Below are 16,881 nucleotides of genomic sequence, written 5' to 3' on the forward strand. Positions count from 1 at the left end.
GCTAGAATAGAATTATTGCTGCAGGTACAAAGTAAACATTCCCATGTTCAGGTTACATTGTAAATCAAATGACCACTGTTTGTCAGAAACCCAAAGATTTATGAACTGACAAAATTTAGTTAGATTATAACCACTAAGAAAAAGTACAGAGAATAACCTCTGACAAATGATGTTATTTATATATGCTTAAACATCATTCAAGAGTGACTACATTACAATTTAAACATTACATTCCAGCTATAAATATACATTCACACTGAAAAGATATTTTGCTTACAAAAGCATTGAAACCTTACACAACTTATTGCCCCATTCTCTAAAGGGGACCATTCGATTTATATTTGGAAGTCTGATCATTAGCTATCCAGAATTCTCCTAAAAGCCAAAATAATTACAAGCATTTGACCTCCACAAGTAAACACAGGCAAACAAATTAAAAAAGATTACTATCTAAGCTGAAAGTTTGTTCAAAACTGCTTTGATTTTCACAAGACATTTTATGCTTACGTACCTATGCAAACGCATTTACATTTCACTAAAGGCTTCCTTCATGATCCAGGGAACAATTTTAAAATTACCATTGAAATTCTTTACTTGATATTTAAGAACATCAGACTGAATGAGGTTTATTACAGGAAGTAAACAATTTTTAATCATTGCATTTACCCTCCCACCTGTGACTAACCAAATATTAAATAGTTGAAAAGGATATCAGCATCTAAAAGTCTTATGAGTCTTTGCATCCCAAAAGCTTGCAAACAGCAATTAGTGGAAATTGAGCAAGGTAATTAATTCTATAGATCTTGTCAGCTTCAAGTGCAAATCCACATCTTGTACTATACTTTACTTTTAAATTGACAGAAAACATTGCAGTATTTCCATCAACATGGTATGAATGAAGACACCATTAATGCTGAGCCACAGCAAGCATGGAATAAAATATGGGGGTCAAGGTGCATATATAGAGCTTTAGAAAGTGATCTTCACAGCTTTGGACTTAAGCAACTTAAAACATGACCAGAAATGGCAAGCCAATAAAAATCTGTGGTATACAAGAAAAGGAGCATAGGAGGAATTTGAGAACAACAATTAATAATTTTTAAATGGTGGCAAGGAATAAGAGCGTAGATAATTGTTTCAGCAGATGAGTTCATGCAATGTGGCTCGGCAGATGAAACAGATGTGTTAGATTTGTGGTTGACCTACAGATGCAGGGTGCATGCTATTTAACTCTGTCTTGAAGAGATACTAAGGAGGGGATCAGTTGCACAAGAATGGAGTTTGCAATAAGCACCACAAACAATAGCAATAGTCTTTCCAAATGGAAATTTTGTGCCCACCTTCTTTTATTTGATATCAGACAAGTAGCATGACAAATCAGAGATAGTGCAAGCAAGAGTCAAAAGAAGTGAAGAGATAGAGAAAATTGTCATTGTGAAATATATGGAATCTGGCACTGTAAACATTATGGGAATGGTAGCATATACTTAATAAATAATGGCATAAGCATAGATTCTATGGCAAGCGGATGATTTTCAGGGTAATTGTTGACCCAGATCAGTGCCGATTGCCCATTGCGTCGTTTCTGATCTGGGCCGACAATTATGTGTGGGGTGGCACCTAATTAATTAGCATGTTTATTTTGGCTTTTATCTTAAAGATGTGCTGGGTGCGTCCCAGCTACCGCTGCATTCTCCGTGAATTGGTATCTGTCCGTGGCCCAGGGGTTGGGGTGGTGGGACACTGGGGTGTCATCTCGTCGTCTGTTTCCATTAGAGCAGGCAGCTCATCTTCTCCTATGAATGCCCGCCTCGATGTCGAAGGTCGAGGTTCATCGTCTGCTGTGGCTGATGTGGAAGACTTGCCTGACCGCTGAGCCTCGCGCATTTTTCTATTATACAGTTCTTTGTAAGGATTCAAACCATCTTGCAAATATATCTTAAACCTACGTACCCTTTCAAAATTAAAGTCGTACTTTATCATTGCAGCGAAAATCTCACACAGTTGCTTCACGTTCATTTCCCTACTGCATTCAGTTTCGATTGTTATCCTTTCCTCTTCCAATTGCATCAGCTCTTCATCTATCAGTTCTTGGTAATGGGATACCAAAACCTCTGCAACATCATCTTCGTCAGCTTCCACAAGCCAAACTCACTTTGTCCTTACTTCGTTCACCACGATCAAAACGCTTAATTATGTCTTGTCATCTTCAGAAGTTTTCTGATGACTCTGCCATAGTTGGATGCATCAGCAAGGGAGATGAGGCTGAGTACAGGGCTACGTTAGCAAACTTTGTCACATGGTGTGAGCAGAATTATCTGCAGCTTAATGTGAAAAAGACTAAGGAGCTGGTGGTAGACCTGAGGAGAGCTAAGGTACCGGCGACCCCTGTTTCCATCCAGGGGGTCAGTGTGGACATAGTGGAGGATTACAAATACCTGGGGATACCAATTAACAATAAACTGGACTGGTCAAAGAACACTGAGGCTGTCTACAAGAAGGGTCAGAGCCGCCCCTATTTCCTGAGGAGACTGAGGTCCTTTAACATCTGCCGGATGATGCTGAGGATGTTCTATGAGTCTGTGGTGGCCAGTGCGATCATGTTTGCTGTTGTGTGCTGGGGCAGCAGGCTGAGGGTAGCAGATACCAACAGAATCAACAAACTCATTCATAAGGCCAGTGATGTGGTGGAGATGGAACTGGACTCTCTGACGGTGGTATCTGAAAAGAGGATGCTGTCCAAGTTGCGTGCCATCTTGGACAATGTCTCCCATCCACTACATAATGTACCGGTTGGGCACATGAGTACATGCAGCCAGAGACTCATTCCACCGAGATGCAACACAGAGCATCATAGGGGTCATTCCTGCCTGTGGCCATCAAACTTTACAACTCCTCCCTTGGAGGGTCAGACACCCTGAGCCAATAGGCTGGTCCTGGACTTATTTCCTGGCATAATTTACATATTACTATTTAACTATTTATGGTTTTATTACTATTTAATTATTTATGGTGCAACTGTAACGAAAACCAATTTCCCCTGGGATCAATAAAGTATGACTAAGACTATGACTACTATTTATGTCTAGTTTTACGCTAAGTATAACACCCTTACGAGCTCTTTCAGGCTTTTCTGATACCACAGAACTCATCTTGCAAACGGCTGCTCACAGGCACGTGTTAAAGCAATGCTGGCGAGAATGCCATTCCGAATCTGGGGGAGAGCGGCTGCTTGGGGCGCGCGCTGCCTTTTATCACGCGCTGATTTTTTTTCGTAACAGTGAAAACACCTTCTGTTAGGGAAAACAGGGTACTAATGTAGGTCTTTCGTAACAGTGAGGTTTTGTAAAGCCAACGTTCGACAAGCGGGGGACACCTGTGTAACTGTTGTTGTGCCTTTTTAAATCGCATCAATATATTGTGTCCAGGATGAATCCTCAGAGACGCTGATACCTGGGAACTTGAAACTGCTCACCCTTTCCACTGCTGATCCATCGATGAGGACTGACTGGTGTTTGCTCCCTCGACTTCTGCTTCCTGAAGTCCACAATCAATTTTTTGTCTTACTGACATTTAGTGCAAGGTCGTTGGTGTGATACCATTCAACCAGCTAATCATCTCATTCCTGTAGGCCTCCTCGTCACCATCTGAAAGTCTATCATCAATAGTTATGTCTTCAGCAAATATATAGATGGCATTTGAGCTATGCCTAGCCATACAGTTGTGGGTGTAGAGAGAGAGTAGCACAGTTGGCTAAGCACACATACTTGAGGTGCGCCAGTGCTAATTGCTAGTGAGAAGGAGATTGTTATTTCTGATTTGCACAGACTGTGGTATCCTGGTGAGAAAATCAAGGACTTACAATTGTCTGATCAGGTACAGATAACACGTTCCCTTCCATAAACTCCAATGACCAGATGTGTTACAATGACAATCCAATGGTTTCAGTCACCATTAATTCCAAAATTGCTCCAAACTAAACTTTTCAAATGCCATGATAAGATGTGTGTCTCTGAAGACAGCATTAAACGGTCTCCCACCTGAAATCCTAGCTCTGTTTCTCTTCCCACAAATGCAGCCATATCTGCTAATTCCAGCATTTAGTGTTTTTTCAGTTTTTAAACATCTGCAGTCTTTATTATTTCTAGCTTTAAACTTAGTGAGGCATAGTTCATGGCAAATCCCCTTCTTCGAGGTGTTTTTTTGTTACAGTTCAATTTAAGGCAAGCATCAACATCAATAAAACTGATCATCTAATCATCACTATTAGTGCACCATTTCTTCCATTGTAAATTGGCTGCCACAATTTAGAGGTGCTGAAAGAAGCTACACAAGCAAAATTTTATGAAATGATCACAATGGCATTCAAATGACCCAGAGTTCCTAAAAATGTAGTTCATTCAAAAGCCAGCAACAGAAATACACACAGAAAATAGTTCTTCAAAATTTCCCCCTAGCACTTATTTCTATACTCTTTGCTCATGAAAAAGTGAAAACCTCAATTCCAAGAAGCAGCTTTTTAATCAACTCCAGCTAGTTGCTAGATTTAGTGCTTCATATGTATCAGCAGCACCCTCTAGTGGGACTTAAAAATAAAGCTCAAATACATCAATTTTATTGAGCAGGCATCTGGTGCAAAGAAAAACAAATTTAATACCAATAAATGACTCCTTTTGAATTCTGAGGTCAATGTTTGCCAAAGGAAAGGAAATCGTAGCTTAAATTTTAGTCATATAAAACATTTCAATTTGGGAAACAGTGAAAAGTACTCATGAAATTCAGAAACAGAAACTTTTACAAATATTTAGCACATGTGTCATATGGTTAGAGAGCACAAGCTAATATTTCAGATTAGAGGTCTGTTTCAACTTTTATTTAAGATTTTCAGCATACAGAGTATCTTAATTTTGTACTGACAAAATATGGCTCATTCATTCAGAAGTTACAAGACAAACTTTTAATCTTGCAGTGTGAAAATATTTCTGCACTTTGTAAAACACTTTCCTCATTAAACTACAAACACAAGGAAGTCTGCAGATGCTGGAAATCCAAAGCAACACACATAAAATGCTGGAGGAACTCAGCAAGTCAGGCAGCATTTATGGAAATTCAAGTACATTTATTATCAAAGAATATAAATTATACAACTTTGATACTTGTTTACTTACAGGTAGCCACAAAGAAAGAAACTCAAAAGAACACAATTTAAAAAAATGAAAATCAAAGACCAACACCCGATGCAGAAGAGAAAGGGGAAAAAATGAATAAATAGTCAGTGTTTCAGGCCAAGACCCTTCTTTAGGGCTGAAAAGCAAGGGGGAAGACGTCAGACTAAAAAGGTGGAGGGAGGGGAAGGAGGCTATTCATTTCCATTGATGCTGCCTGGCCTACTGAGTTCCTCCAACATTTTGTCTGTGTTGCTTCTTCACTAAACTACTTGCCAGATCATAGGATTGTGGCTGTTTAGAACTTCTGTTTTCTTGCTATAATCTATTGCTAGAAATTCCCCCAACAACGTAATGATGATGTTAATGTGCCTGCTTTCCCATATTTTCTGTTAGTTACTGACACATGGGACTTGTACAAAAACAAATTCCCAAATGAATAACCAGTGCAGCCAATGATCCAGTCCCCATTTCTAACTTTGCAACTAAGAATTTTTCTTATCATTGCAAATTAAATCTCTGACAATGACTTCATGACCTACAGTTATCTTTTAATGCATTATCTAGTAATTTCACCAAATTAGTAGGCATGACAAACAAATCATGGTGAAGTATAAAAAAATGCAATCCTATGTAGATGAGGATGAAAAATATTTTGAGAACCTAAATTTATTTGTGTAATAATAAGGAACACTATAGTTGCCAATTAATAGACAGTGATCTAATAAAATGTACAAAAAAGTTAAGCTTTTAAGCATTTGCTCAATGCATTATTCCTCCATACAATACTTTATGAACGACAGGATTGCCAGTACCATTCTCTGCCTAACTCCATTTCAGAGGGAAATCAATACCTTCAGAAGGGTATTTAACGTGGATTGTTGTAACACAATGTCTTTTTGGGGAGGAGCTAAAAACAAAAAAGAATCTGTATATACTTGATGCAAAAGATACCGAAGTTGAGAATACACCTTGAATTTCATGCTTCCAATTTACTGTAAGATCAAGTATATATAGATAAAAGCAATGCAGCATATTGAATTTTGAGTTATATAATGAAGAGCCTAGAGTTCATCCAGAAAAATAATTTAATTAATTTGTGTAAAGCATCAGTTGGATTCTAGTATTGTATTCCGTATTGAATATGTTTGGCAGAATGATGCCAAGGCCACTGGAAATACTGAAAATCAAAAAAACTGCAAATAGTGTAAATTTGGAATAAAAGCAGCTTTTGTGGACAGAGAAACAGCATTAACATTTCAGATTTATGACTTTTCATCAGAATGACATGAAGCATTATCTGTTTCTCCTTCGACAGATACTGTAAATACTGGAAAAGAATTAAATTATGAAAAGCTTTAAAAGAGTGAAGACCATTTACTCTGATAGGGAAATTAATGGCAGGGGCTCAATAATTTAAAGTTGTTTTATTTGATCCTTTGCCATGGCTAGTTCTCATCCTCACATGCTACCCCTCAATAAAAGCAACCAAATAGATTGCAACTGCACACCAACAATATCACTTTACCTCACCTCTGCCTCTCTCAAACCTCCACCTGTTGATGCCCCTTAAGTGTCACAAACAATAGTACACAGAAACAGGAAAATTGATTATCTGAACATTGGGAAAGGAAGAAGAAAGATTTGCACTTAAATTTCAGGAACACGCCTTAGCACATTCCATATATTTTAAGTGCAGTTAATACACTGTAAACTGAAGAAATACAAAAGTAAATCTGCAGACATCACCAAGTAATGTAATAATGACAAAATAATCTGTATAACTATTGTGCATGAAGAAATAAATACTGTTTAGGATACAGAAAGTAATTTCCTTTATCCTGCATCAAAATAATGTCTCTGTATCTTTCACATTCACCTCAGAACAAATAAGGCCTTGATTCAGCATAACAAAAATACTAAACACTAATGATATAGCACGTAAAATACTATCTCATATTGTTTGTGATCAGGACTCAAGTGGTCTTAAAACTGCTCTAAGTATTATGACTGTCACATTCCACCACCATTAACATCCTGGAGTTCAAGACTGAACAGAAGTGTAACTGGATTGGTCACATGTATTCTGTGATAACCCACCTTCCCAAAGTCTTCTCACTATCTGCAAACCATACGTCGGCAGTCTGATGTAACTTTCTAAATTGTCTGAATAAGTGGAGCTCCAATGAAAAATTTAAGAATATCCAAGAGAAATCTGCCCACCTGACTTATTCTATCTGTCGCCCTAAGCATTTGCTCCCTTCTAATAATCTGTAGAATCCACAAGTCACATTGTAGAAAATCATATCTTTAATAGCATGCTACCAAGCAACAACCTTTATCAGGTGGGAAAACAACAGGAGCAGATGTACGGGCTTGCAATGTATAGAAGTACTTCTCTAAGTTAACATAATCACTAGTCCTTCATTATTAGATCAAAATGCTACGGAACAGCATACAGTACACACAGTAAACTCAATGTAATCTCTCAAAGACGACACTAGTCAAGAAAGTGGTTCAAAACCAGTTATTCCAAGGCCATTTAGGGATATGTATTAAATACTGACTTTATCAACAACAATACGATTTCTGTGAAAGTAAATAGAAAACTATCTATTGAATACATATTTTCATAATTGAACTAACTAAACCTAGAAGATATTCACTACTCACACCCCATTACATTAGTGGCACAGCAGTGAAAACTGCGAGCAGTTTCAAATACATGGTAGTATACATCACACATAACCATCTCATGGCCCCAGAACGTATCCTACATAGTCAAGAAAGCTCACTAACTGCCCTACTTCATGAAGAGGCTCAAGAGAGTTGCACTTTGCACATCCATGCTCACGTTATTCTAGATATGCAGTAGAGAGCATCCTAACAAGCTGCATCATGGCTTTGTACGAAAACTGCACTGCGGCAGATGGGAAAGCTCCACAACAGGTTGTCAGAACTGCCTAATGCATCACAGGCACCAGCCTACCCACCATCAAGGACATTCAGTATGAAAGGTGTCAGAAGAGCACCAGTAACATCATGAAGGATCCCATACTCCCTGCTCATGGACTGTTTGTCCCACTCCATCAGGGAGAAAGCTACGAGCATCCACATCAGTCCTGACGAAGGGTCTCGGCCTGAAACGTCGACTGCACCTCTTCCTAGAGATGCTGCCTGGCCTGCTGCGTTCACCAGCAACTTTTATGTGTGTTGCTTGAATTTCCAGCATCTGCAGAATTCCTGTTGTTAGCATCCACATCAGGCCCACCAGACTCGAAAACAGTTTCTTTCCCCAAGCAGTAAGGCTGATCAACACCTCCACCCATTAACTCCACTACTACTTTATTATTTCTTATCAATCACTTTATGTGCAGCCTCGCATCACTCTATAGACATATAAGTTATATAAATGATCAATGTGAATAAGCTATCTTATGTATTTATATTTATGGTGTGTATTTATTATCATTATCATTGTGTTCTTTATCTTTCGTGTTTTTTGTGCTGCATTGGATCCAAAGTAACAAATATTTTATTCTCCTTACATGAAATGACATTAAACAATCTTGATCGCTTTCTGATTTTACATGAAACAAGGATATATTCAGTATTGATGTTTCACATCAAACTTTTTTTAATAATATCACAGATTCAAGACATCTAATCAAAGTGTTAACAGTCAAATGCTTTATAGAAAGTCATTTCATCAAGATCATACAGCTAAACCATATTTACAACAGGAAAATAAAGGTACTGTTAACTCATCACTGCAGAACTGTGAATCAGAAACCTTAAGGTAAAGGCATCCGTTAGTTTTGCGAGACCATGGATCTGCACCTGGAAAATCTTCACTCTCCAGGGCGCAGGCCTGGGCAAGGTTGTATGAAAGACCAGCAGTTGCCCATGCTGCAACTCTCCCCTCTCCACGACACCAATGTTGTCCAAGGGAAGGGCATTAGGACCCATACAGCTTGGCACCAGTGTTGTCGCAGAGCAGTGTGTGATTAAGTGCCTTGCTCAAGGACACAACATGTTGCCTCGGCTGGGGCTCGAACTCACGACCTTCAGGTCGCTAGTCCAATGCCTTAACCACTTGGCCATGTGCCCACATCAGAAACCTTACCATTCACTTAAATTACAAGATACAACAAAGCACTGGAACTTCTAAACAATTCAAATTACAAAACTGCTGATATTAAATATAAATAGGCATAAAACTGATTTCTACAAAGTTTACAAATATCTATAAAGCCTGAAATAAAAGAAAAAATATCTTTCCCTCCTGTCCAAGAACCCCAGGGAAAAAAAACGCAAAACTCATTGCCGTCATACACAGCTACCCAGATATTACAAGGTGCCCAAAATATGTTTCCAGATATTTGTTGGTGTTTCATTATAAAAAGTAGAATTTTGATTACCATAATTAACATCCTCCATTAACTTCATTTTACAGTAATCTATATTCCCTACTCTCAGATGTATGTATAAAAATGCATGAAGAGTTCCAATTTTGGGTACTATTTTTGCACTAATACATACTATAGATATGAAGAGGTATCTCTGGCTAAAGCTTCCACATTCTATTCACTCAATAATCAGACAAGATATCAGTGTAACCCTGAGCCTCAATGTAACAGCATTCTTCACTATAACAAAGTTTACCAGTAATGAAAGTATTTAGAAATACTTTTTGAAACAAACTGCAACTGCCCTTTTAAAAAAAAAACTAGAGATCATGACATTTTAGCCTGCAATGTTTGTAGTTTAAAACTCCAAATTATGTTTGCAGGATCACCTTACTTACACATCTGCAAAAGGGGTTTGCAACTAAACACTCCAGAATGCATTACCAATAAAAAAACACACACAAGAACTAGGCACTATAAGCATTAATCGTTCATTCGTTATATGCCACACCATATGCTGTGGCCAATCATGGACTTTCCATGACCATGATTGTTCTTGGCAAATTTTTCTACTAAAGTGGTTTGCCATTGCCTTCTTCTAGGCAGTGTCTTTGCACGCTGAGTGACTCCCCCACCCCCACCCTCTAGCATCACAGAGTCATAGAAAAGTACAGCACAGAAACAGGCCCTCTGACACAGCTAGTCCATGTCAAACCATTTAAACTCCCATCGACCTGCACCGGGACCATAACCCTCTATACCCCTACCATCCATTTACCTAATCAAATTTCCCTGAAGTGTTGAAATCAAGCTCGCATGCACCACTTGTGCTGGCAAATCATTCCGTACTATCACGACCCTCTGAGTGAAGAAGTTTCTCTCATGTTCCCCTTAAACTTTTCACCTTTCACCCTTAATCCATGACTTCTGGTTGTAGTCCCACCCAATCTCAGTGGAAAAACCCTGCTTGCATTCACCCTATTTATACCCCTCTTAATTTTGTATACCTTTATCAAATCTCCTCTCAATCTCCTAGGTTCCAAGGAATAAGGTCCTAATCTATTTAATCTTTCCTTGTAACTCACGTCCTCTAGACCTGGTACCATCTTTGTAAATTTTCTCTGTAATACACACAAAACGCTGGTCTCAGCCTGAAACACCAACTGTACTTTTTTCCATGGATGCTGCCTGGCCTGCTGAGTTCCTCCAGCATCTGCAAGTGTCCTCTTCTTTGAAAATTTCTCTGTACTCTTTCAACCTTATTTACATTTTTCCTGTAGGTATGTGACCAAAACAGCACACAATACTCCAAATTAGGCCTCTTCAATTTCTTAAACTTCAACGTAACATCCCATCTCCTGTATTCAATACACTGATTTATGAAGGCCAACGTGCCAAAAGCTTTATTTATGACCCTATCTACCTATGACACCACTTTCAACAAATTATGGGCCTGCATTCCCAAATCCCTTTGTTCTATCACACTTCTCATTGCCCTACCATTCACTGTGTAGGACCTACCCTGGTTGGTCCTACCGAAGTGCAGTACCTCACACTTGTCTGCATTAAATTCTATCTGCCATTTTTCAGCCCATTTCCCAGCTGGTTCAGATACTGCTGCAAACCATGATGGCCTTCCTCATTGCCCACTACAACCCCAATCTTGATGTCATCTGCAAATCTGCTGATCCCTTAAGGACATTATCATTCAGATCATTGATATAGTGATATAGATGACAAACAAGGGGCACAGCACTGATCCTTGTGGCACTCCACTAGTCACAGGCCCCCAGTTAGAGATGCAACCATCTACTATACCCTCTGGCTTCTCCTACAAAGCCAATATCTAATCAAATTTACTACCTCATCTTGAATGCCGAGCGACTGAACCTTCTTGACCAATGTCCCATGCAATACCTTCTCAAATGCCTTACTGAAGTCCATGTGGACAACATCCACTGCCTTGCCTTCATCAACCTTCCTGGTAACTTCATGGAAAAGCTCTAAGAATGGTTAGACATAACCTACCACACAAAGCAATTCTGACTATTCTTAATTAGTCCGTGTCTATCCAAATACTTACATATACTGGAAGGTTGAACAAGTTAGGTCTTTATTCTTTGGAATGTAGAAGGTTGAGGGGGGACTTGATAGAGGTATTTAAAATTATGAGAGGGATAGATAGAGATGACGTGGATAGGCTTTTTCCATTGAGAGTGGGGGAGATTCAAACAAGAGGACATGAGTTGAGAGTTAAAGGGCAAAAGTTTAGGGGTAACATGAGGGGGAACTTCTTTACTCAGAGAGTGGCGGCTGTGTGGAACGAGCTTCCAGCAGAAGTGGTTGAGGCAGGTTCGATGTTGTCATTTAAAGTTAAACTGGACAGCTATATGGACAGGAAAGGAATGGAGGGTTATGGGCTGAGTGCAGGTTGGTGGGACAAGTGAGAGTAAGAGTTCGGCACGGACTAGAAGGGCTGAGATGGCCTGTTTCCATGCTGTAATTGTTATATGGTCATACACTCGGTCCCTCAAAATACCCGCCAATAACTTTCCCACTACTAATGTCAGGCTCACCAGCCTATTATTTTTACAGCCTTTCTTGAACAGTGGAACAACATTAATTACCCTCCAATCCTCTGGTATCTCATCTGTCCCTAAGGATGATTTAAATATCTCTGTTGGGGTTTCGTCAATTTTTGAACTAGCCTCGCGCAAGATGCTAGTCAGACCCTAGGGATTTATCCATCTTAGTCTGCCCCAGAACAGCAAAAAACCCCTCCTCTGTAATATGTATAGGGTCTATGAAATTGATTCTACTTTGCCTCACTTCTATAGACTCCGTGTCCATTTCCCGAGTAAATACAGAGCAAAAAATTTATTTAAGAATTCCCCATCTTTTTTGGCTCCACACATGGATTACCATTCCAATCTTCCAGAGGACCAATTTTGTTCTTTGCAATTCTTTCAACATTTCTGTAGAATCCCTTAGGATTCTCCTTCACCTGATCTGCTAGGGCAACCTCATGCCTTCTTTTAGCCTTCCTAATTTCTTTAAATATTCCCTTGCATTTCTTATACTCCATAAGCACCCCATTTGTTCCTACCTGCCTATACCTGCTTTGCACCTCCTTTTTTTCTTAACCAGGGCCTCAATATCTCTTGAAAACCAAGGTTCCATACTCCTGTCATCTTTACCATTTATACTGACAGGCACATACAATACTCTTCTGCTAGGCATCGGTGGTCACACAACCAGGACTAGTGATATGCATCAGCTGTTCATACAGCCATTCACTACCTGCTCCCATGGCTTCATGAAACCCTGATTTTTAAGGTGGGGTGGGGTGGGGGAGGCTACACCTTGCCCAAGAAGACTTGCAGGCCAGTGGAGTGAACGAGCGCCTCACACCTCCTTTGGTAGAGATGTATCTCCAGACTGCCACCCAATGACCATTAATAGGATCTAATTAAAGAAAAAACTTACCAAGTTTGGTTGTCAGGGCATCCAGGCCTGCTAATAATGCTGGGATTTCTTGGAGTTGTTCCTGCAGTTCCATTAAGTGATTCTTTTTCTTTTCCCAGTATGCAGATAGGACCACCACTTTGCCATCTACTACCTAAAAGTTAAGCCAGATGGAAATGCAATTGAAAAACTACAATTTAATTATGGGCTAACTGGAAAGAGAACGAAATATTTTTAACCTTAATTTCCCACATGTGCTGTCACACCTAACATTTTTTAATTGAAGTAATGAGATAATTCTATGTTTTTCAGCAATCAATTGAATTGTCTGCAGTGGATTTCTGTAGGTAATAATAATGCCATATAATCTTCAACTGTTTATTTCCCTTATTTTACATCAATAAAATTATCAGAATGAAAAAAGTTTAGCTATCACTAGTTTTTAAACAGCCCTCCAGAAATGCATATCTGAATCAGAGATAAGATCATACACAAATTCTTAAAAAACATTAAATGAGGAAAGGAGACACATGACACTGCAGATGCTGGAATGTGCAGTAATAAACAATTTGCTGGAGGAACTCAGTGGATCATTTAACATCTGTTAAATGAAAAGTGATGTACTGTTGGAGAATCTCAACTCATCATAGTTTGCAAGTGAGGCACAAGAGCCTACACCATGTTAATTGCTCCTTTACGGAAAGTTTAAGTAAAGAGAAAGCCACTCCTCAAATATTAGGAGGAAATAACAAAAAATGTCTCTAACCATACATAAAACATCTTGACTATAATAGACACAGTGATGGAGATCAGAGTACAAGGAACCTGCTTGTGCCAATACAGGTTTCCCCTGCCATCCGAAGGTAGAGCGTTCCTATGAAATGGTTCATAAGCCGAAATGTCATAAAGCGAAGAAGCAATTACCATTTATTTATATGGGAAAATTTTGTGAGTGCTCGCAGACCCAAAAATAACCTACCAAATCATGCCAAATAACACATAAAACCTAAAATAACAGTAACATATAGTAAAAGCAGGAATGATATGATAAATACACAGCCTATGTAAATTAGAAATACTTTTCCATAATCATTACTGCACTGTTCTCCATAGCGAAAATCTCACGCAAGCGCTGTTGGCAAAAACACGGCGCAAGCGGTCTCCAGGAACCTTTAAGCTATGAAGCTGCCAAATCATACCAAATAACACGTAAAAATACACAGCCTATATAAAGTAGAAATAATGTATGTACAGTGTAGTATCACTTACCAGAATCGGGACAGCGCCGAGCACACTGATGATGGTGTGTTAGACTGAGTCATCACAGGTTGGGGTCGTGTAGTGGCCCCCACCCTCCAGGCTGCCGACCGATACCGAACCGCAAAGCATGCAGGGGTGCAGAGGTAGCCGGGAGGCACACAGCACACCTTTAAGAAAAAAGCCGAAACAAACATGCTAATTATTTAGGTGCCGCCCAGCACGTAATTGTCGGCCCAGGTCACTGCCGATTTCCAATTGCGTCATCTCTGATCTGGGCCGGCAATTACGTGTTGGGCGGCACCTAATTAATTAGCACGTTTATTTTGGCTTTTTTCTTAAAGATATGCTGTGTGCCTCCCAGCTACCGCTGCATTCTCTGTGAATCGATATCTGTCCGTGGCCTGGGGGTTGGGGTGGTGGGACACTGGGGTGTCATCTTGTCGTCGTCTGTTTTCATTAGGTAATCTTTTATCTCTGCCTGCCTTGATGTCGAAGGTCGAGGTTCGCCATCTGTTGTGGCTGATGTGGAAGGCTTGCTTGACTGCTGAGCCTTGCGCATTTTTCTATCACACAGTTCTTTGTAAGGACTCAAACCATCTTGCAAATATCCCCTAAACCTACATACCCTATCAAAATTAAAGTCGTACTTTATCATTGCAGCGAAAATCTCACGCAGTTGCTTCACGTTCAGATCGCTACTGCATTCGGCTTTGATTGTTATCCTTATTTCTTCCAATTGCATCAGCTCTTCATCTATCAGTTCTTGGTAATGGGATGCCAAAACCTCTTCAACATCACCTTCATCAACTTCTACAAGCCAAACTCACTTTGTCCTTCCTTCGTTCACCGCGATCGAAACGCTTAATTATGTCTAGTTTTACGCTATGCATAACGCCCTTACAAGCTCTTTTAGGCTTTTCCGATACCTTAGAACTCATCTTGCAAACAGCTGCTCACAGGCATGTGTTTAAGCAATGCCAGCGAGAATGCAGGGGAGAGCGGCTGCTCGGGGCGCGCGCTGCCTTTTATCGCACACTGATTTTTTATCGCGCGCTGCTTTTTTTTCGTAGAAGTGAAAACACCTTCTGAAAGCAAAGACAGAGTACTAATGTAGGCCTTTCGTAACAGTGAGGTTTCGTAAAGCAAACGTTCGAAAAGCGGGGGACACCTGTATTTGAAATTTAAAAATTGATGAATAAAGCACTGAGTAAAATAGTCATTCTCAAGTCCTAAGCACCAATTTCTTATGTGTTCTGTGATTGAAAAGTACAATAAATATTCAACTAAAATGAGAACAGTAGAAAGTTTATGACAAGATCAGGCCATTCAGCCTAACAAAGCTTGCCAAGTTCCTATATACACAGTGCGCTGAAATAATTATCGAGTTTACTATCCACTTACTTATAACCTTAATGATTTTGAATTCTTCTATTATGTCTCCTCTCATTCTACATCTGCTTTTTTTTTATATATAATTTTTATTGAGCTTTCAAGTGATACATGAGAAAAAAAATATCTACCCTCCCCCCTCCCCTTAACTCTCCCCCCCCGATATATACTCCTACCTAAAAAGAAAAAAAAGAAAAAAAAAGGAATCGCCTGAATATTGGAAGGTTTGCACATGCTCCATGGGATAAAAATAAATGTAATATATATTTGTTACTTTCCCCCAAGGAACCCAGATCTTCATCATCGGAGCTATAAATAAGGGCTCCAAATATTCAAAAATGTTACATATTTATCTCTTAAAATCTAAAACATTACTTAGCTTCTCAACTATTATAGTTCCCTGGGGAATCTCTTTGAACTTTACCATGTTGCTATGTGTTGCCCTCCCAATCATCCAGGCAAAAAGGAAAAAAAAGATAGATAAGATACAAAAAAAGAAAAAACAAAATACCCCCCCCACTAATGTTGTGAATGAAAAGATACACAACACTACCCCCTCCATTGTGCGGGTCGTGGCTACTGCCACGCTTGCACACATGAATAACGTAGCGATTGGACAGTGTTTCTTCCAGCAAACCCGTAACAAAAAATTATACATATATAGAAAAAAATTAATGTTATTATTCCCAGCTAATATTCCTCAAATTTTAACCTTTCTTCCCCTCCCTCATATAATTAATAATATATTTATATATTCATCCGCCTAAAAATTCAACAGGCCTAATCCTTGATCCAGTCTTCATCATCAGTCCATCTCGCTCCCTTAGGTTTGTTCTTGTATCTGGTGAATATTCAAAGAATCTCGCACAAACTCCTCCGCTTTCCAGTGATCGTCAAAAAATGTTTTCTCTCCACCAGGCAAGAAAATCTTCAAGGTCGCAGGATAACGCAATATAAATTGATAACCGTGATCCCATAGGGCTTTTTTCACTGGATTAAACTTCTTCCTTCTTTTCAAAAGTTCATAACTTATGTCAGGGTAGAAAAAAATTTTCTTCCCTTCTATCATCAGTGGCCCTTTTCTCTTCTTGTCAGCTTGAGCAGCGGCCTGTAGAATCCTTTCTTTGTCTTGAAATCTTAAGAATTTTATTAAAATTGATCGTGGATATTGGTCATCTTGTGGTTTTGGTCTC

The 16,881-nt window shown here is 39.3% G+C and overlaps 1 protein-coding gene across 2 annotated transcripts in view; it reads right to left on the bottom strand.

Annotated features, from left to right (window-relative positions):
* LOC140212615 (dysbindin-like) overlaps positions 1-16,881 on the bottom strand; it is a 302,042-nt gene that overhangs the window by 154,210 nt on the left and 130,951 nt on the right. For both annotated transcript variants that reach the window (XM_072283635.1, XM_072283634.1), the window contains exon 5: positions 13,061-13,193. In XM_072283635.1, coding sequence (XP_072139736.1) covers positions 13,061-13,193 — 133 coding nt within the window. The remainder of the gene's footprint in view (positions 1-13,060; positions 13,194-16,881) is intronic.

Source organism: Mobula birostris, chromosome 19 (assembly GCF_030028105.1).
Source record: "Mobula birostris isolate sMobBir1 chromosome 19, sMobBir1.hap1, whole genome shotgun sequence".
In the NCBI taxonomy this organism is placed as follows: Eukaryota; Metazoa; Chordata; class Chondrichthyes; order Myliobatiformes; family Myliobatidae; genus Mobula; species Mobula birostris.